General features: G+C 39.7%; 1 protein-coding gene across 4 annotated transcripts in view; it reads left to right on the top strand.

Moving 5' to 3' along the window:
* The first annotated feature begins 9456 nt into the window (after nt 1–9456).
* FNBP1L (formin binding protein 1 like) overlaps nt 9457–20665 on the top strand; it is a 52751-nt gene continuing 41542 nt past the window's right edge. For all 4 annotated transcript variants that reach the window (XM_036387672.1, XM_054515754.1, XM_036387670.1 and 1 more), the window contains exon 1: nt 9457–9641. In XM_036387672.1, coding sequence (XP_036243565.1) covers nt 9618–9641 — 24 coding nt within the window. In that variant the 5' untranslated portion in view covers nt 9457–9617. The remainder of the gene's footprint in view (nt 9642–20665) is intronic.

The raw sequence follows: 20665 nt of genomic DNA, 5'->3' as shown, positions 1-20665 counted from the left end.
TAAACAAGAAAAAGACTACTGAAGCCCTGTTTTTATTTTGGCTTACTGGACACTTTTTGTGGCCTGAAGTCTTTACAGCCAGAGTGCTGTTGGATTGGATTGCTGTGCACTGGGGTTGTTATTGCTTGCAAACAACATTTCTGGGCTTGACCTGCTCTCTTTCCTCTTGGGAATTGCATTTAGTATTTATGTATTTTTATAACTTGACATTCTGCACCTAAGAAGCTGTACAAAAGCCCTGTAGATTGTGTACCAGCTGCTGAAATGCTTTCATAAAGTGAAAGGCTACAGGCAGAGGCTGAGGTAGTAAGAATTTAATTTCGTGTAGTCATGATTAGAGATTACTTATTCAGCCATTCTTCCCCAAGTATGAAAATAAACTCTGGCACTTTCAGGGAGAATCTTCACTGGTCTTTCAACAAACAAATTTTATATTACTTTGCTGTTGTGCTTCCGTGCAGGAGCTGCTCAGTGGAGACAGATTTCTGAGTTTATGGTACCCCTGATGATTTTGGTACACCAGGTACATAGAGCATAAAGTTTGGTTAGTGAACTGTATTGTTGCTTTGTCTCACAAGAAACATGTATAAGGATGTGTCTGTTTCTTAAATATTGAGTTGATAAGATTATCTGTGGGTTTTCCATAATTACTTTCAAATTGCTCAAGTGACTTACTCATGAATTCTTTCTATTCTATTACTTTAATAAATTGCACAACTGTATGACATTGTGGATAATGAATATAGTTGTATTTACTACACTGAGGTACTTTTAAAGGAGTATCTTAGGGCTTCTAAACATCAAATGCCTTAAATGGTATTTGAATTTCAGTATTTGCATGTGGTTAATTGAGCTGCATTTTGAAACACTGGAATTTCTGCCACAATGGAAAATGTCCCTGAAAACCAGGGACATTTATATATTTGTATAAATTTATATTTATACAAATATAAATTATGTTCCTCAGATTTTGTAAAAGTACCTCCACAAAGGAGGACTGTGAATAATAATGCTTGGTTGATCATTTTGTATGGGAAGATTGTTTTCAGTTGAAACAAAGCCGAGTAAAGGTGACTTGGCATTTGAAACAATGCCAAGTAGAGTGACTTAATGATCACTGTGAAACAGCCAAACCCTTACTCTGAAATGTGTACCTTATTTTTGTTTTCTAGGGTTGGCTTGTGATTTTGTGTAAGCCATGCACCAAACAATGTGGAAGGAGGAGGAGGGGAAGTTAATATGAAAGATAAAGCATGCCATGGTGGAATTTACTTTTGGTATTATACTGTTTACCTGTCTAACATGGAAAAGTTGTACTCTGCAGCTTTATAGTGAGAGCACATCAGTGGGATGCTGGCCAGTGTTCAGATGGATTTTACTTACAGTCAGTACTGGCTCTTGCAGCCCTCAGACTTGTTAAAAGGACACTCAATACATGTGCCATCTGGGACTAAAGGATGCTGGATGGATGCCACTCACTGATGCAAAGGAGTGTCTTTGAGCCTTGCTGTCAGCCCAGTAAGGTTTGCTGGCAATCAGGACCAATAGGTTCCTTTCCAAAATACATTTGTGCTTAGTTTTCCTGATTTAAATGAGTGCTTTTTGTTTGGATTCCATGCCACCATTGCTACAGAAATCAGTAACTGAGAATTTATTAATGGCTTTGGAAGTACTTGCTACAGTTGTTGGGTATGTGGGGCAACAAATGTGCTAGAGCTGTGCATTTCTGGAAAGAAGCAGAGTGAAAATGTTCTGTTCTGTGGTACTGTGCTGTAATACAACTGAAGCCAATACCTGGGGAGTGGAGGTTTTGCAATAAAATAATTAGACAGTGAATCCAGTTGGATACACCTAATCCCATACATCAGTCATGGATAAATCCAATAAAGACAGGTTCTGCTGTGTGGGTGAACCTAGCAGAAACTTCAGTGATCTGGAAATCTGTAATAGATGATGCTCCTGCATATGCTGGGGAAAGAGATGTTTCATTTTAATTTGTCACGGCCATGATTTCTTGTTGCATCAACTGCAGGAATACATGAAGACTTCTATCTCACAGCTTGAACCAAAAGTTCAGGTAAGGATGGACCATACTTGTTAGAACCAGTTTGGGTTTTTTCCTGCATTTTAAATATGAACAGCTACTATGCTTTACATATCTGGGGTGAAGATTTATAAGAGGTGTATTAAACTATGTAAAGATTACACTTAATTTTAAGGCTGAATGTTCATATGGTTAATTTTTGTAATACTTCAGAGATTTTTTTGTCTTGTTTCAAAGGAAATAATTGGTTTCTCCCTCAGCCCCCATCCAGGGTGACTAACATTGGAGTAGTAATATTGTATGGTATAACTTTGAATGATTTCCACACTCATTTCAGTAGTAATTAGTCCAGTTTTGGTATTAGTTCAAAACTTACTAGTCAGTAATCATAAACTTTTACATCTTCAAAGCATGATACAAGTATTAATCAGGTGTGGGCAATGTTACACTGTGCTTTGAAGTTAACACCTTCACATGCTACAGAACTAAAAGGTGCTGCACTATGTAGAGGAAAAAGATGTTATCTTCAGGGTAGGGTGAATCATCTAGAGAGCAAATAATTGGGAAAACAAACTTGTAAAAGTCATTGTCAGAGATGAAAACATTTATTTGTAATAGCCTAATGCTTGGGATTGCTGGTTATGGACTAGGACTTGGTTTTGTTAATGTTGTGTTCAAGTTTCATTCTGTCAGCTCAGAGTGAAAAACCACAGCTGAATTACAAATCAAATTCAATGTTTTAGTTTCAGGTAGTTTGTTTTTTCAGTTAGGCAGCAGTGTAATCTATGGAAGAGAAGTAAATTTGTCAGGGCAGTGGCAGTGTTACTAAAGCAAAATCTGACAGTCTTCACCATCCCAGCCTGCAATAAAGGAGACATCACTCTGTAAAAATTTTAGAAATATTTTCTATTTAGAAATATTTTATGAAGGATTCATGTGACCAACACATATAATTTTTTTTTATTCTACTGTAATGTAAACACCTAACTGGCACCATTTTCACACACAGATAATTAATATTCAAGAAGGTAAAAATCAGAATTTAAATTCAGTTGCATCTTAAGTATGTACTTACATATATCTTCCATATTATCTGATTAGCTATTCTATACCTGTGGTAATTTAATTGTCTGGGATTTTTAGGCAAGTTGTATGCAACTAAACTCATTAAATCATTAATAACTTGGTTTTTTTCAATATGTTCTAATGTTGGAAACAATAATATTTTCATTTCTACAAAAAATTTACAGTTTTTGAGATGCATTTGTTTAAAAAATATTATGCTAAAATTGTAAACGAAATAAAATGTTACGGACAAAAAATTAGTTTATCTTGGTACATTATATCATTTAAATGAAGGGACAGTTTTTGAATGAATAGGAAAAGGTATTTATCCTGTCTGCAGGATGTGAAAATGGGTCTAAATGTCACTTCTGTTAATGAGTTATCTTTTCCAAAAAGTGTAAAAAATAATAAGTATTATTTTACCTTTTTTCAAAAGTTTTTCAAAAGTCACTGCTCAGGCTTTGCTCTCAGGAAGGTGATGGGCTGGCAGGGATCCCTTCCCAATGGGGGCGTCTGGGCCATGAACCACACGGTGCTGTGGGAAGAACTGTAGGAGCAGGCAGGGCTGGAGGGGGACTCATTGCTGTAGCTGTGGTTTTGGTTTACTTGTGTGCAAAAGGGATTGAGAATTGCCCCCTTCCCTAAAATGAAATCTCTAGTATTGACTGTGTTAAAATAGCATAATTAAAAGTTTCTCCTTTATGGACACAGGATAAAGCTTCTGAATGCTGAGAGTCTTCAAACACATCTATGTTGGGATGTATTTCTGTAACCTGCTTCCGTGGTCTCTATATTCCAAGCCAGAGGGGCAATTTATTCCTCAAATTGAATCAAATTTTTAATTCGGCGCTGAAAATAGTGCATTTTTTAATGGGAAAAAGGACATAGGAAATAGTGACATGATAACTTCTTTTTGTGGATTAGGTATTAAGGACACAAAGTAGCAGCACAATTCAACCCTTAAGTTCTGCGTCTTTAATTGTTTGAAATTTATCAGCTGATGAGATCTTAACATAAGGAGAGTTCTATCTTTACCAAGATAGTGGTAAATCCAAAGGGAAAAGCCTTGGCTGCTAGAAGACGAGTGTGTTATCTCATCAGGGATGAGGGAGGAGGGAGAAGAGGGTGTTATCAGGGAGGAGGGAAAAGAGCAGTCTCAATAAGTTGTGTATATTATTCCCTTTCATGTAACCCTGTCTCAAAGGGAAAAATGTACAAAGGGATGTGGAGGAAAAGTCTCTTACTAGGATGCAATTGGCTGTTGGATTTGATCTGCCTTTGAAATCCAAAGAGCAAGCATTGCACTTTGAATTCTGTTAAATACATTGTGTAATATCACAAAACCAAAATTCTTCGAAAGTGTAATGTCATGAAACCAAAATTCTTTCATCGTTAAGTGATTTATTTTTGGATTTGTTCCTCTGGGATTATTTGAAAATTTCTGTAGTTAGTCTCTGATCAGAATCTCACTTGGAACAAGTGATAAACTGAGTTGTAGCTATCTTTACTAAAGTGATATGGAGAGATAGAAATGTAAATAAGGATTTGCTTAGTGGGATATCTATTCTGTGCACAGCACACTGTTCTCATTCCCATTGTTGATTTATTTCCTGATTCCTATTCTTTTAATGTGTTTAGTAGTGGGAAGGAAAGAGTTTTCTTTGACATGTGAATAACTTTTGAGTTTCCCTACAGATTGTGATCCTTTGGAATTTTTTCCACGCATCAATTAAATGTGATATTATGGACATCAACTTTCTCATGAAAGGAGGAGCCACCCCAGACATAAAATAAGGGAAGTACACGTGAAATTAAACCCCTGGGCACAGAAATGAAATCCTCTAAGGGAGAGAAGTGACGACCTGCAGTTGCATGGAAGGTAGGACAATCAAGGGATCCCTGGCGCTCTCGGTTTTCCGTTACTGTAACTCGCAGGCGTTCAGTGGGACGGGACCAGTGGGGGCAGCAGCAGCGGCGCCGTGTCCGTGGCGCTGCCCAGCGGCACCAGCAGCAGCAGCAGAGCAGCAGCGGCACCAGCAGCAGCGGCACCAGCAGCAGCACCAGCAGCAGAGCAGCAGCGGCACCAGCAGCAGCAGCAGAGCAGCAGCAGCAGCGGTGCCGTGTCCGTGGCGCTGCCCAGCGGCACCAGCAGCAGCAGCAGCAGCGGCGCCGTGTCCGTGGCGCTGCCGGGGCTGGCGCTGCCGGGGCTGGCGCTGCCGGCAGGCGGCTGTCGAGCCCAGGACATGGCTTAGGGCTGTGCGTGCCCAGACTGCTGAGGGTGACCCAAGCCGCTCTGTGCTGGTAATGCGTGAACCAGTTCGAAACTAAAACTCGCTAGGGAGATTAAACAGTAACCTAGGATGCCGAGCATATGGCAGATTTTGCACAACTGCACATACATTTGTTTCTGATTGTAATTCAAAGTCAGATGATGGTAAAATATTGCTTAGCAAATCTTAAAATGGGTGTTGCTGATTCTTTGCTACACATTCCTCTGCTATTCGTTTTTCTACAGCTTCAGTTCGTACCATGACAGTCTCCATCTTTCCTTATTGATATGTATGTCAATCCATACACTCTGCTTGAAAGCTGCTATTGATGCCGAGAGCAGTGACTGTTCGAGTTTTTGGTTATTATCTAAAAGCTATAATCTTTATGCCTGTAGATAATATGGTAATGAAAAAAAATTGAATATAGAATTCACCATGGCCATACTTAACTCTGCACATTAGATACAGCTTGGTGTGCTTTTAATTTAAAGTAATGTGCATGGAAGGGGTTGGTGGGAGAATGGAGAAGACATGGGTTAGGTGAACTGGAGGTAGCAGAAATTAAGGTAGCAAAGCCATTTATGGTTATGTTTTGATATAATTCTGAAGGGATGTACAGTGGAAGCAAATGGATTTATAGTATTCAAGCAGGCAATGAAAGCATTAGAGAGTTGAAAATCATATTTTAAAGTAGTGACTTTTGTGTATTCCCTGATACTTCGTGGTTGTCCAGCCTCTGGGTTGGGATACAGTTTATATTATCAAAAGGAAATGCTGAATTATCATGTGATTGTCTTGTTTCACTGGGGGGAAAAAAAGGCTGTGAAATAACGCTGTTTGTACTTATAATATTGCTAGTTGATGCTGATTGACAACACATTTTCTCTGCTACATATGGCAAGGAAAGATGTGCTCTTGGTTATAGTGCAGGCAAAAAAATGTGAGCACAAGATGTTTTGTAAAGGCAGATGGAAGTTCTCGTTTTTCCTCCTATTTATAGCTGGTGTTTGTAGTGTCCTTTCAGTTCTGTTATCCAGTCACTGTTGATGTATTTCTGTTTGCTGAGATGAGAGGGAAAAGAAAGAAACAAGCCTTTCTTTTGCTATGTAAAATTCATTTCAGTACAGGAACTGGATGGAAAAAGATGGAGGGGTACAATTCTTCCCACAAAAATTCAGAGATAGGAGAAAAATTAGAATTAGGGCATTCCAAGCAGTGGCTGAGTTTGCACTAATAAATGAAATTTTCCTTCTGCCTTGAGGCAGAAGATCTAACTAATGTGGTCTCACTAATACAGTTTCCTGGTAATTTTCTGCTTTAAATAAAAAACAAATCAGTACTCAGAGTAAAACCATAAGTTTATTTTGCCTAATAGTTGAAATAGGAACTGAGTGGTAGTAAGTCTCTAGGCAGATGCTGAGCTCCCAAGACTTTGCATTCTGCTGGTTATGGTTAACCAGGCTCTGGGAGACACAGGAAGTCTGTGGGGAGCTGGGCACAAGCTGAAGTGTCAGGACACCTATTCTTTTGTCTCTAAGTATTTCCTGAACTGTGAAGTAATGATTACCCACTCACCACATGGAAGTGTTATGAACATCAATATTTTTTAAAATTAGAGCACTTAGAGTGCTGGTGATGGGGGAAATACATGTGTAAAGGAAGGAGGGAGCTAAATTCTTTTGGTTTTGAAGCAGAAAGGGATAATACGGTTTTTGCAACCCTTCTTATTTTTTGTGAAGTAAAAATCCAATTTTAATATGACAAAGAGACTGCTGGCTAGCAGAGAAAAGGATTAATGGCACCTTACACTGAGACAGAGATATTTGGAAGTAATTTGTTTGGTCCTGCTGAGTTTTGTGGCAGTGGAAAGCTAAGCTGCTTCAGTCTTTAGAAAGTGCGCCCACAGGGAGTGCCAGACAGCTTTTCTGCCACTCCAAATTAATGATTCAGATTGTTTTTCTGCCAAGATAATATCCTTAGATACACTTGGAAACTCAAGTAGATTCTGTTGAAAAGGGAACAGAATTAACAAAATACACAACTACTGTAATAATTAGAATTATGTGGATTCAGTCCAAATGCAGAATTGGGCAGTTTTCTTTAAAGCCTGCATTAATGAGTCAATGTTGGGGGAAACATCTAACTATAAAAGTAAATTTTCTAAGCTAAAAATAAGTTGTCATCATCCGTCAGAAGGTGGTAGTGATTTACGAGGCTACTAGAACTATTCAATTTATCATGAAGCCTCTGCTGTGTTTAACATTACTTGAATATGTCTTTAATATGTTCTTGAGTCCCTTTGGTTGCATCCTCTCCTCCAAATGATGATTTTAAGGATGTGACTAGAAGAGTAAAAATATTTAGGGTAATATTTGTTTAATTATTTCTAGGCTTAGGGTCAGTTGCATTCCCCGATAATGGAAACAATGTCACAATTCTCAGTGATTCATTTTACTGTTTCTGGTAATGTCCCACAGAGATGTGGTAGACTCTTCCCCTTGTCTTACAGCTTGCTGATTTCACATCTTCAACTGCTAAACTGGAGGAGAGCTCAGGATTTATATGGGAATCTCCTAAGCAAGAGTGTGCTTAAGCAGGAAAAGGGGACAACAGTGACTCGTGTCAGATTTCTCACTAAGCTGATGTGGTAAGTATTATGCTGCTAAGACTTCTGCTTTTATTTCAATTAATTAAAAATTTGTTTCAGTCACATGGTCTTAATATACTGTTCATGAATTCCAAATCTTGCAATAATTTGTCTAAATGTTTTTTGTCTCACAACTTCAAATTCATTACCTCTGTAGTTTATTGTGATTTATAATCTTTACTGATTGACTTTTAGGTAAGGATGAAATGCACATCTCTATGTATGTACCTGATACATATATGTGCTTCTGTTTTTGGAAGAAGTATGGGTTAAAAGCAAACTAAAAATCAGAAAGCAATCTTGAAAATAGTTGTGCCCGTATTTAAATTCAAACACTAATAAAACTACTGAAATACATTGGGAAGAAATAGGCCTTGCACTTGACTTTTTGGAATTTTCTTCATCCTTTGAGGCAGATTTTGTACTAATTATCTACAAAATGAGAATCACAATGCCAGCAGAAACAGTAGATGTTACTGTGTACAGTTTCTAATCAGCCTGATTTCCGAAGTCTAACTGCTAACCTCCAAAGATGAATAATTAGCCAGACTGCAGCAGTGCTCTGGTACAGTGATAGTCTCCTATTCTGGTGCTAGCTTGTTCAAAGCCTGCTCTGGAATATCTTTTGGTTGCTCCTCTTTATAGTGGACATGTGCTCTTAAAAGGCGGGAGCACCCAGAGCTGCTGTGCTAACACCTGTCCTGTTTTAGAGTATTTCAGAGCAGCCTCTCAATCAGTTCAGGAGGTTGTGAAGTTACTCAGAATCTCTGGAACATCCCGATGCTTGCTTTACCTTTGGGTTTGTAAAGGTGTTTTTCAGGGAGAGCTGCGTGGAAAGAAGGAATCCTGTTTGTCCTGGGAAAACGTCTCATTGCTAAAATGAGGCTTTTTAAGCGTTACTGAGTAGCTAAATATTGTATTAATGTACCCATGATACAGGCTGCAGTTTCCTTCTCCTAAAATGTCTACAAATCACCAGAAAACATGTGATTTTGTTACATTGCTCTAAATAAATGCTCTAAATTCTGACTATTTACTCCTGTTTTCAGAAATTTGCACTTCACCTTTCTTACCATCTCAATTTGTGATTTACATATAGAGCTGTGATGTAAACAATACAAAAATCGTTGTTTACGTCTGTGTGTCGGCGCGGTGCCCGGTGAGGAGGGGGCGAGCCGGGGCCCGGCGGCTGCCGGCCGTGACTCAGCGCTTTGGGGAGGCGGGGAGGCCTCGCAGCCGGCCGGGACTAAACCCCGGGGCCTCGCCGTCGCCTCGTTAATGAGTAACAACGGGGGGCCGCTCCGGGCGCGACACCTTCGCCCCGCGGCCGCTCGAGGCTCCGGGGCAGCGCCGGCCGCTCCCGTCCCGGCCCCGCCGCTCCAGCCGGGCACGCCCCTCTCCCAGTCTCCTCCGCGGCTCCCCCTCCCAAGCCAGGCGGAGCTGGAGCTGGGAGCGACGTCGTTCCTCGCCGCCGCCGCCTCTCCCCAGTGACCGAGGGCACCGGCGCTGCCCGAGGGGGCCCCGTTGTCCGGCCGGCGCCCGACGCCTCATCCCCGCCTCTGCCGGAGCCGGTACTGCCCGCGGAGCAGCCATGAGCTGGGGCACGGAGCTGTGGGTGAGTCCCGGCTCGCCTCTCATTGTGTCTGAGATTCGCCGCCTTCCCCTGGCTGCTCGGGCGGCTGCCCCGGGGAGGCGCGGAGCGGCCGGAGCCGAGGCGCTGTGCTTTGTTCGGCGCAGGGGCGGCGGGCAGGGGCTGGGGCGGGGCGGGGGTCCGGCGCTGGCGGAGGGCGGTGGCGCTGGGCCGGGGGCCGCGGCGGGGCGGGAGCGCCGCGTCCGGGGTGCGGTGCGCGCGCCGCCTGCGCGGCCATGGCGCTCCCGGGGCGGCCCCTCGCCCTCCGCCCGCCCGGCGCGGTCACGGCGGGACGGGCGCTTTGTGTGCGGCCGGGGGAGCGCCGCGCTCGGCGCCCGGCGGCCCTCACCGCGCTCCCGGCACGGCTCGGGGCGGGGTCCCGGCGCGGCTCGGGCAGCGGCCCGCACCGGGCAGCCTCGGGGCGGCGGCACAACTGCTGCTCCCCCGAGAAGCGCCGGGCTGCTCACAGCAGTGAAGCGTTTTCAGCTGCCGGCCCTAACTAGACGCAGCTACTGTATAGCTTTGTCTCTAAAAGTACCGCAGAATATTGGCTAAGACTGCATTGTGTTTGTTTTAAATACGAAAATTGGGAGCAACGAGACAGGCAGTTTCTGTCTTGCGTAGCTCTTTCCTTAAAGCTCGCCTCTTCCCTCCGAAGGCTCTTTGGCCGTGCCGAGGACGGCAGAGGGGTTTCTCCCGGGGGAGTGCCGGAGCGAGGCACGGCGGTGTCTGCTCGCATGGCGGGGTGGTGTATCTCCTCTGCCAGGTTTCCTGCTGCTCGTGGGAATGCTTAGGCATAAAATAGAATACTACTAAGCAGTGTTTAACGTCCCCGCTTTAAATGCCGCCTGCCCTGCATTTATTTGCTTTTAAAAACTGTGAAGCAGAGACTTGTGCTAAGAAAAAAAAAAATACAGAAAGATAAACGTTGCAGCTTGAAGTCTGGTCCAGGAATTCTTAATCAGGACCTAGCATTACAGGTGGTTTTTTTTTTTTTTTGTTTGTTTTTTTTTTTTTAGCATTGGATTAAATACCTTGATCAATATTTTGTAGTGCAGAGCCACCAGTCTCTAGAGGAGCAAAGATCTGCTCCACACGCAGACAAGTGGTTGCCCGAGGAGCCGGGGCAGCCGTGGCGCTGCGGGCGGGGTGCCTGGGTGGGGCGCGGGACTGGGAGCGCCCGCGGAGCTCCTGAAGCCACCTGAATTGAGTTGTGTCTGATTATGCAAAATGAAGATGTAACAGCATCACGTGTACTACGCCGAGAAGACTGATTTCATAGTATTTAGGGGTTACTTTAGTGTTTTGCATAGTACCTTGTTCTTTACTAGGATTTGTAGGCACGCTGAGAATTCAGACAAAATATGCTTTTTAAGTACTGATGACGCTGCTGTAAGCAGGCCTGAAATCTAAAACTGTTGAGACATTGGCAGTGAGGAGTAAGTAAAAGCTGGGATTTATATTGGCCACACAAGAGTGTGTGCAGCTCTTGCCTGTATGAATTTCAGGTGAGGGGTGAGTGCCACTTGAGAGGAGTGGGGTTGGCATTTGGGTGAGCACTGACTGTAAGCACTCAAATATGTATTGCTTTAGAAAACAGAGTTTTAGCTTACTCAGATCTGCTCATTTTTGCAGCCTCTTAATTGTGGGGTTTTTGTTTTTGTTTTTTCAGCTTGTAAATGACAGGTGAAGGTTTTATATTCTTGTAAATGACAGTCAAAGGTTTTATACTCTGTCTTGTGGTCAGTTTTGTATGAAATTGCTTGTCTTTGTCCTGCATTTAAGAAGCATATTGAAAAAGATGGATTTTGACCTCAGACTTCCTTTTAATGACAGGCATTTAACTCACGGTGTTGTGAAACTAGCTGAAGTTATTTTGACCTACTATATTTCTTTTCTTCTAAATCACTAATTCTTATACATTAGTTGGAAGAAATAATTCCAGAATTTTAAGCTAAAAGTTTTACTGCAATACTTCTCTTTTAACAGAATTAAATGTATTTTTTCTTGATATCTGGAGATGACCTGCAACTCTACACTGAGGTAACTTCCTCCATAAAATGGTCTGTTTGTAACTATGTAACTAGACTTTGACAATGCAAGTTTTTGCATTACGGGGTACCTTTAAATTTTTTTAGTTGAGTTTAATCATACTTTAAAAAATCAACTATGTTATGAATCAAACCAGTTTCTTAGCTGGAAGAATATTCAGGGCTTCACTTACTGTAAAAAACATGAAACTTTAATTGTTGTAACAACTTGTGCTGGGCAAGTAAAGATTACTTTTTGGAGATCTGACACAAAATCGAATTAATTAAGAATTATCTTAAATCTAGGTTAAAAACACAAGGAAAAACAGTACTGGGGATCTTCAAAGATAGAGCTCTGAACAAGATAAAAATAAATTCTTAGACACATTTATGTTCTGGTGTAGCAATTCCTCCATCATTCCCTGTTGTGAGCGTCAGTGGAGCTTCCGGAGGCAGCCTGAGCTGCTCTGTGTTTGCTGATGGCAGCAGGGCACGAGGTGTTCAGCCCCCAGCTGCAGAGAAAAGAAAACCTCTTCTGCTCAGATTTTCTGGACACCTCATTGTGCCTAAAGCTCTCCTTCATTAGTGCTTTCAGCTCATAAAATAGAAATTTTTCAGGGTTAAGTCTGGTATCTAGGTCACAGTTTTTAAAAACATTTGCACTTATGTATATATGCTTCGCTAATTCATTGAAGCATATTTGATGATTCTGTATCATGCTTTTTTAATATCTCCTTAACTCTGTCTTCTTAAATTGTATCTCTTCATGCTGATTCACAGTTCTGAGGATTTTTAAAAATTGTTGTGGAGTTTTATACTGTATACTATTTTGGATACAGTAAAAAACTGAGCATAGATGAATGTAGAAACAAATAAGGAGCCAGAAGAAAAATTAGGGGATAAGGAAGGTAACTCATGTCTGGTATTTATGTGGTAATTATTAAATATAGCAATTCTGTTATTGAAATGATACATATGTTAATTAAATGGTTACATCAGGGACAGGGCAAAGGAAAGATTTTCTTTGGCCAGTATTTTCTAATTCTTTAAATTAGGTAGCTGTTTGTTTTTTAAGCAAGTTTTTTTTTTTTTTTTTTAATGAGTACACCACCATTCTCTGAAGCAAGTGTGCATTGTACCAAATGTGTACGTCTTGATTAGACTGAAGCACGTGGTGCTTTTCAGTGTGTCTTGGCCAAAAAGCATAATCTTTGTTGTGTTTCTTTTGATAGCATTGTATGAAGTAATGTAAATTAATAATAACAAAATAAATGTCAAATCATTTAAGCCATCCTGGATTAGAACTGTTTCATTCCACAACATTTTCTGTGCTGTGGGAAATATGCTCTCCTTTTCTGCTTTCTTACTACAATAGAAAATTTTGATTATGCTTTGAAAGTAGTATTCAACAAATAGTTTTATTCTAATCGGTGTGTATCTTTGTGGTCACTCTAGCATGTTCCTTATGGTATGACCCAAGATACTTCGGTGAACTGCTTTGCATAATATTCTCTTAAGGGTTAGAACAGAGTAGAGAGCACAGGCAAGTCTTGTCTAATTCAGCTGAAATGTATTTTAATATTGGGTGCCAAATTTTCCTATCTCTGATATATAATTTCTTTGTAGAAAACATTTGTTAAGCAGTAATCATCTGAAGAAAGGTGGCACATAATTGAAAAGTAGCATTGCTGCACTTCATTAGTAATAGAAAATTGCTACTGTTTACTTAGATACAGATACTTTTCAGAATTAACTTTTTGGAGTTTGTCATGCTTTTTTCAAATACTGCACCGTTATGTTTACCTCATAAGCAGTAGAAGCGTTTATACATTGAAGTTGTGGTTAGATTTGCATTTTTGCTTTATAAAGTGCCCTGACTTCTATCACACTGTGCTGCACTATCCAAGGCAAGAATAGATAGATGAGACTAAAATTGGGGTGGGGTTTAGTAACTTTAAATATTTGGAAATAAAAATGATAGATTATGATACGTTTAAGAATCTTCTCAGCATGAGCATCTGTTCAGTGTGTATGTTTCTGTACATCTGGAGTTCTTTTTGTGGTGGGCGTGAAATGTACAAATAGCATTAACACAGAATATTTAAAAGATACATCTGGTTATTGCCATCTTGGGGTATTGTGCTGCTAAATCAAATATGTAGTGCATTTGCTTTGATGCTAAAAGCTTACCAAGCTTTGGAGACTGGAGTGTAGCTGATAATGAAGTTCTTGGTGTAATGAGAGGAGACAGTGTGATTGGCACTCTGAAGTGGCTTCTTTGGAAATTAATTGAAGAGTTTGTGTTGTCTCTCTAAAAAAAACCAACCGGGAAGGATACTTTATACTTTTTAACTTCGGATGCACGTTCTGTTGTTCCAACCCCTGTGAACTCCTTAATAGCAGTTGGCAGAAAAAGAGTTTGAATACCATGTCAGAACATTTTCAGTCTGTAGAACCAGTCTAGCCATCTGTTTCTCACCTCTTGATAAATATTTAAAACAGAAATTTTGCTGAGGGCTTTTTGTGCTGAGATTTCATGATTAAAAAGAAATGGCTATAGAAGATTTAATGATACTATTGTTGTGAGCTCCTTGGGGCCAGAAGCACACCATCTTTTATAATTAAGAAACCACTGGCACTGTAGAGTAGTATTTTAGAAATTAGTTATGTTGGACCAAAGAAAGATCAAAGTATATTTGGTGATGTGCTCTTTTTAATCTTTCCTTAAACAAAATTCATTCTGTGCATAAACCCAAGTTCTGTTATTAAAAATATTAAATAACTCGGTTGCATCAGTAGTTTTTCAAAAGCTGTTAAAAATTTTCTTATACTTTCAGTACTGCTTTCAGACATTGTTTCCTCTTGCTTTAAAATCTTAGTCTTTTTTTGTAGAAGATAAATCATGTGGTGATGTTGTCTAATCTTAAAAGTTGTCAAGGGTAATTATATGTGAAAAACGTCTACAGAATGTAAATATGAAAGAACTTCAAAAAGTAGCTAACTATTATGTAGCATACTTCTGTTGTAGTAATTTACTGTATTTTTGTTCACTAGATTAGAACATTTATTTTTAGCTAAATATAAGGTTTTATTCGAAGCAAAAAAAGTTTTTCTCTTGAAACTGAGAAAACTTTCTTTTTAATGTGGATGTGGTTATGTAGTTACTAGCATTGTTAATACACATTAAAAAACCACTATAAATAATTCTAAATATCAAGTCATATCCCATATGGAAATTCTTAGGTGCTTTTGAATCTTAATATTTTGTAAATTTACTTTCCAGTGTGCTAACATATACTCTGTTAAAGACAATACTCTATTTAACAGGGGCACATTTGAGAGATGGAATGTGGATTTTTGTTTTTTTGTTTTTTATTTGTCCCTAGATTTCTCCGTCAGCTTAACCCAAAGGTTGTAGCAGCAGTCTGTATAGATGGTCTCTTCAATGGGTACTCCTGCTGCTGTGGGCTGCAGATGTGTGCAAGGAATGTGTCTTGTGGCTGCAGGATAAGGTTACAGTGTTTTCCAGATGCATGGGATGGTTACACGTTTCCCCTGTCTTGGGTGACATGCTGGGTAAAATGCCCGATCGCTGGGAGGTTCCAGTCTTTCCCAGGCTGTGCTGGGTGGCTTTCCTCAGCCTTGGGAAGACCTGAGATTTCCAGCTAGAAAGTTATGTAAGGATCAAATACTTGGTTATTGAAAGTGTAGTTACTTCTGGCTTTGGTGTGAAAACAATTGTACTGAGTTTTAGTTGGAAATGTTTGTCCATATTTTTCCAGCAATTGTCTGGTTCATAGACATCTGACCTTTTTGCTGTTTTTTCCGGGAAGGGTTGTGTCATTGTCATGAGACTTTATCAGTTTGGATTTGATGTTGAACATAGTTTAGGAATGCATACCTATGTCTTTGACTATCTGTTTAGAAAGTGTGGTTTTTTGAGTTTTGAAAGCTTTATCATCTGATATCTATTAGAAAGGCATGTGTTTTTATTTATGGCCCCACTTGTTTACAGACTTGGAAGTGTATATGATTTTCAGTGAAGCTTGTACAAACGTACATGGGACTTTACTAATCTGGAAATTCTGAACACTGGAAAAGTATTGCTGTCTTGTAAAGGATGTATGCACTATCCTTGTTGATAGTACAAAATCTGAGAGTTGCCTGGATCAAGATTTTAAAGGCTGCAGCTCTCATTTGATTTACTGAGTGAGAATAGTAAAAAGGTTGTTGGAGATTGCAGGATCTTTATCTCAGCCAAGCTGAGGAGTTCTTTAAAATGTGTATCTGTCAAAATAATGATCTCTGGAGTGGCAAATGCCTCAGAATTTGTGATGGAAAAAATAATGGGAAGATAAAAGTCTGTTGGCAATGTGCTCATGAGGTGAGGGTTGCCCCAGTAGGTGTGATTGGTGCTTTCAGCTGTTTGCAGGTAAATGCTGGAAGACAGAAGGTTTGTTGTTATTGCTTGTGTAGATTAATCACTGATGCTGTAAATGTACTGATATCTAAAAGTTAATTAGTGTTGTATTTATATTAGTTCTTACACTGGATTGATCTGGGTGAGACCCTCATTTGGTAATACAGTATCTTTAAATACTTCAGTCCTAACATTTGCAGAGCACTATTTAATGTTCTTGGTAAAGTTAGTAATTGAGTAACATAGGGTGTTCTATTTTTTTTGTGGAGGGGAAGTTACTTGACACAATTCAGATTAAATTTTCATTGTTCATGCAACACATGTGCATACTTTTTAAAGAACTTGAGTTCATTTTGGTAGAGAAAAGAATTCCCTGAAGTCCAGATATGTTCAGTTTTTTCCTTGTAATGGTGAACAAACTGTTCAGTGAAAGCTGAAATTCCAGTCAGATTGTTTCATTTTGCCCCTAGTGAGTTTACGTACCCCAGTCCCAGTGCTCTCTTGGCAGAAGGTTTAGAGGTTTGTCTTCAGATGGATGTCAGTGCTTCAGCTGGATGGGAAAAGGAGGGGAAAAAAGTATTATACTAATAAGAGCCTTCTGGTTTTCATTAAAATGCAGACCCTCTGCACTGACTTTGTTTATGGAATTATCTGCAATAAGTTTCTGCGTTGCTGGGGTTTTTTCAGCTAGAAGTTCTAGTCTAAGAGGGAAGTGGAAGGAGTATTACATTTTGTAATGGGCTGAATTGTAGGTGTATGGAATTTTCTGAAAATTTCTACTGTGTGGAAATTTGAAATAGTTACATATAAGATTCATGAATACCTTTTTTTTTTTTTGTTAGAACTCTGCTTCTGCTTTGTCATTTGCAATAACAGGGCATTGGACTGATTAAACTGTTTTCTGGCATTGTGCTTTGTACATTTCCCTGTAGTTTTATTGCTGTTTACATCTTTTGAAGGAGAAATGCAGTCTTACTGTGAGCTAAAAAGCTACTATTGCAGGACCTGAATTTTTCTTGGGCTTTAATGTGGAACTCTTGTGTCATCTTGGGAAAATAAACATTTTTGTCCCTGTTAGTTGGGTTGTACAATTGGATTATACTTCATTTGTTTTAATCAAATTAATATTGTAGCAATATTTGTAGAATACTTTAATATTCTTTATGTGTAAGGGCACATATGGTGTTTTAAAATGTTGAAAGTAACCTGTGCACTTCTATCCTGGTTTTGGAGGGGGTAGAGTCAATTTACTAAGTAATGGCTGGTACAGTTGCTGTGATTTGGATACTCTCAAATGTTTATTCCAGAGGCAAGTACCGTGTGAATCCTTCTCCCTGGCTGGCACACAAGAAATACTACAACATGCTTTTTTGTAGTTCCGTAGTAAGTATAAGATACTTTTTCAGCATTGTACAACGAAATTACATCCACTGGATTTGAGTTTGGAGTTATTTAAGTACTAAAGAACTTCTGAAATATGACATCAATTGCACTGGAGAGTTGAGAGGGAGCCTTAACTTTTGGCATGCTTGAGGTAACCAGATGTGAGTGCAGGTGATGAAGATGGGTGTGCCTTTTGGATCTCCATCTGCATTGTAAATCCTTTGTAAAGAAAGCATTTGATTGCTGGATTCTTTCTCATGGTGGATGCCCAATTTGAGTGGGTGTGAAAACCTCACTTTGTATATTCTGGTTGGTAGAGTAATTGGAGGGTGTTTTCTTTGGATATGGGTATGCTTCTTGTACACTTTGTCTTTACCCCAGATGCTTCATTTCTTTCAGAGGAGGTCAATTATTATTATTGAAATCAATCACGGGAGTGTATTTTATGTTTGTATTTACGTGGAACCTACTGCTGTTTGTCACACAGTGTCCGTGTGTTGTGCAGCATTGTGCACAAACTCAGTCTAAAGAGCATCCTCAGTCCAGTTAACTTGGAGCTCCTGCAGGGGCTGGGTCACGAAGTGCTGGTGCTGGATGAGAGTTGTGCAAAGCCCAGTGTTGCTCAGCACAGTGGGTGGGCAGTGATCTCAGCTGCAGCCCCCGAGCTGTTCCTTTGGCTGAGCCTGCAGTGGGCAGACCTTTGTCATGTTTGCAGGGGATGAGCACCCAAACAACCTAAGAGAATGCAGGAAATACTTGTTGAAAAGTACAAGGGAGTGTTGGTGTCTCAAGTGAAGCAACAGTAATCCTTTGGTATGATGAGGTAATAAGCGGGAATCAGCCAGCAGTGCCCTTGAAAGCGAGGTTAAGAAGCTAATGTTTGATGTGAGAGAGATGATGCACCCAGATAGTGCTGGGTGAAAAACATGTGGGTGAAAGGATAATCTCTCAGTACAGAGAACAGGATGTGGTGTGGTTGAGAAATGAGATGGGTAGAGAATGCCTAAAGATTGCAGATATTGGAATGGCTAGAAAGAGACTGATTTAAACAAAAAAAGAGAAGTTGTTGACAAATTTTAGGATGGACAAAGATTTGAGATTCAGGAAAGAAGTCATGATCAGGTGAAAGAAAGGTTAAAATTTGAGACTTTAGTGTAAAAGGCATAAACCGGTAAAGTACAGTAGCTGCAAAGATGTGCATTATATGCTTTTAAATGAAATGTTTTATCTTAGTTTTTCCCTGAAAACAACTTCAAATTTGTGATTAGTAAATGGAAAACTGTTTGAAGGTTGGCTATGGATGACTGATGAAACAATTTTTGTTCTGGAGAGTCAAATGTGGGTTCCCTCATGCCCCTAATACCTACTTTATTTGGACCCTAATAATGCAGATACTTATTTACATATTTAGTTTTACCAATGCTTGTTCATTTTATGAGCAAAGATCTCACTGGATCAGTGAAACTCATTAATGTGTGTGAGACTAAATACTGTATTATCAGGAAATTTTCCAAGCCTTGTTTTGTTTTTGAGAAAGGGAATATTTGCAAACTAGCTCTACCTGTAGCTTGTAGTTGATGCACAGCATTATTTAAATCAGCAACAATTACTGATGTTATTTTCTTTAATTAGTGGATCTTTTTCATGAGTTGACTATGAACTGTGAGTTAGAAGAATGAGATGAGGATATGTACTTGGATTTATAAATGGTGAAAATTTTATTTTCAGACTATTTATAATTAATGAAAAGCTTTATCTCATTAAATGTGGTTTTTATTATTAGGGAAATTGGCTAAACAACAGATGATGACATTCAAGATCTGTGCAATGTGGTCAAGGTGTTACAAATTTGTTTGGAGGAGGGCAAGAAAAGGATGAACTTGTCTTGAAAAGTTCTCCAGCATGTTGTAATAAAATGGTAAAAATCAGACTGGAATATCTGGTTAGGTTTCGTTTCTAAGAAGATGACATGTTTAAAGAGGAAAAATTCATTTCTTGGAAATAAATAGTAACTTATCAGGAAAATACAAATGTTTGGGATTTTTCTACATTGTAATAATGTGAGGGGAATGTAGTCTGTACAGTTCCATGAAGCCTAACTAGAAATGTCACCATGTGAGGCAAGCTGAGCAGTTGTGTGAAGTATCCTGGCTCTGCATGATACTCAAATATTTACTCCTGCAGCAAGAGGTGTGGTGGTCTGATTAAATGTTTAGGTTGAGATTGAGGAGACAGGGTTGTGGAATATTTGTTTTGGTTTATCTTGATTGCTTCTTTGTTTTGTAAAAGCTGTGAGATCTTTTGTGTTATTTCTGCTGCTGTTTTGCAATCACATAAACTAGATCTTTTAAATTATCTCCCCGAGCTTGAGACCCTGTTATTATTAAGACCTCTCTTAAGAACAAGGGTAACTTCTTTCCAAAATGGCTTTTTAAGAAACGTGTTCGCTTTGGTATTGGTGGTAGGGAGAGTAATTATCATCTTCCCAGGAACAGCATTGCAGTTCCTCCTGTGCTAGCCTGGCACTTGAGAGATCCCCTCGGATTTCCCCAAGTTCAGCTTTATGTTCTGCGTTCTGAGACAGAAGCAGTGAGGTAGGAGTAGCTGAGTGCAACAAGAAGCTTTTACTGGAAGAAGCATCCACTTAGTGGATTGGAATTGGAGTTTTGTAAAACCGAGGATTGGCTCTGTGTATTGAACTGCAGTAGTTGCAAACAAGCGTGGGGTTAGGCAGAGTGTGCTACCTGCTCTTCCTGCTTGGATCTCTTAGCCCCCAGTGACTTCCAGTTATTTTGCTTCTGCAGGGTTGTCGTTCAGTTTGACTGGAATCTCAATAGTTGAACTGAAATAATTTTCTTAAAAGAGTTAAAATAGTCTTAAATATGAGATGCTGGTGGTATTTAAGCTTAGTGATTCTTAGATGAAATGTTTTTCCATGTTCTGTCTGCTTTATACTTCAAGACTGTAATTGTGGGCTGTGTAATGAATACATTTTGACATCATTTGTAGAAAATCCCTTGCAATTTTTGAGAACACATGTCATTGTCTTAAGGTGGTTGTGTTGAATGGCCAGGATTCATGCTTTTTACAATAATGAGGTAACCATATCAGTGCTCAAACTCAAATTTCAGCCTTGAGTTTTAATTCTGAAAGGAGAGCTTCTACACACCTTTATG

Source organism: Molothrus ater, chromosome 9 (assembly GCF_012460135.2).
Source record: "Molothrus ater isolate BHLD 08-10-18 breed brown headed cowbird chromosome 9, BPBGC_Mater_1.1, whole genome shotgun sequence".
In the NCBI taxonomy this organism is placed as follows: domain Eukaryota; kingdom Metazoa; phylum Chordata; class Aves; order Passeriformes; family Icteridae; genus Molothrus; species Molothrus ater.
This window is presented reverse-complemented; position numbering and strand designations above follow the sequence as displayed.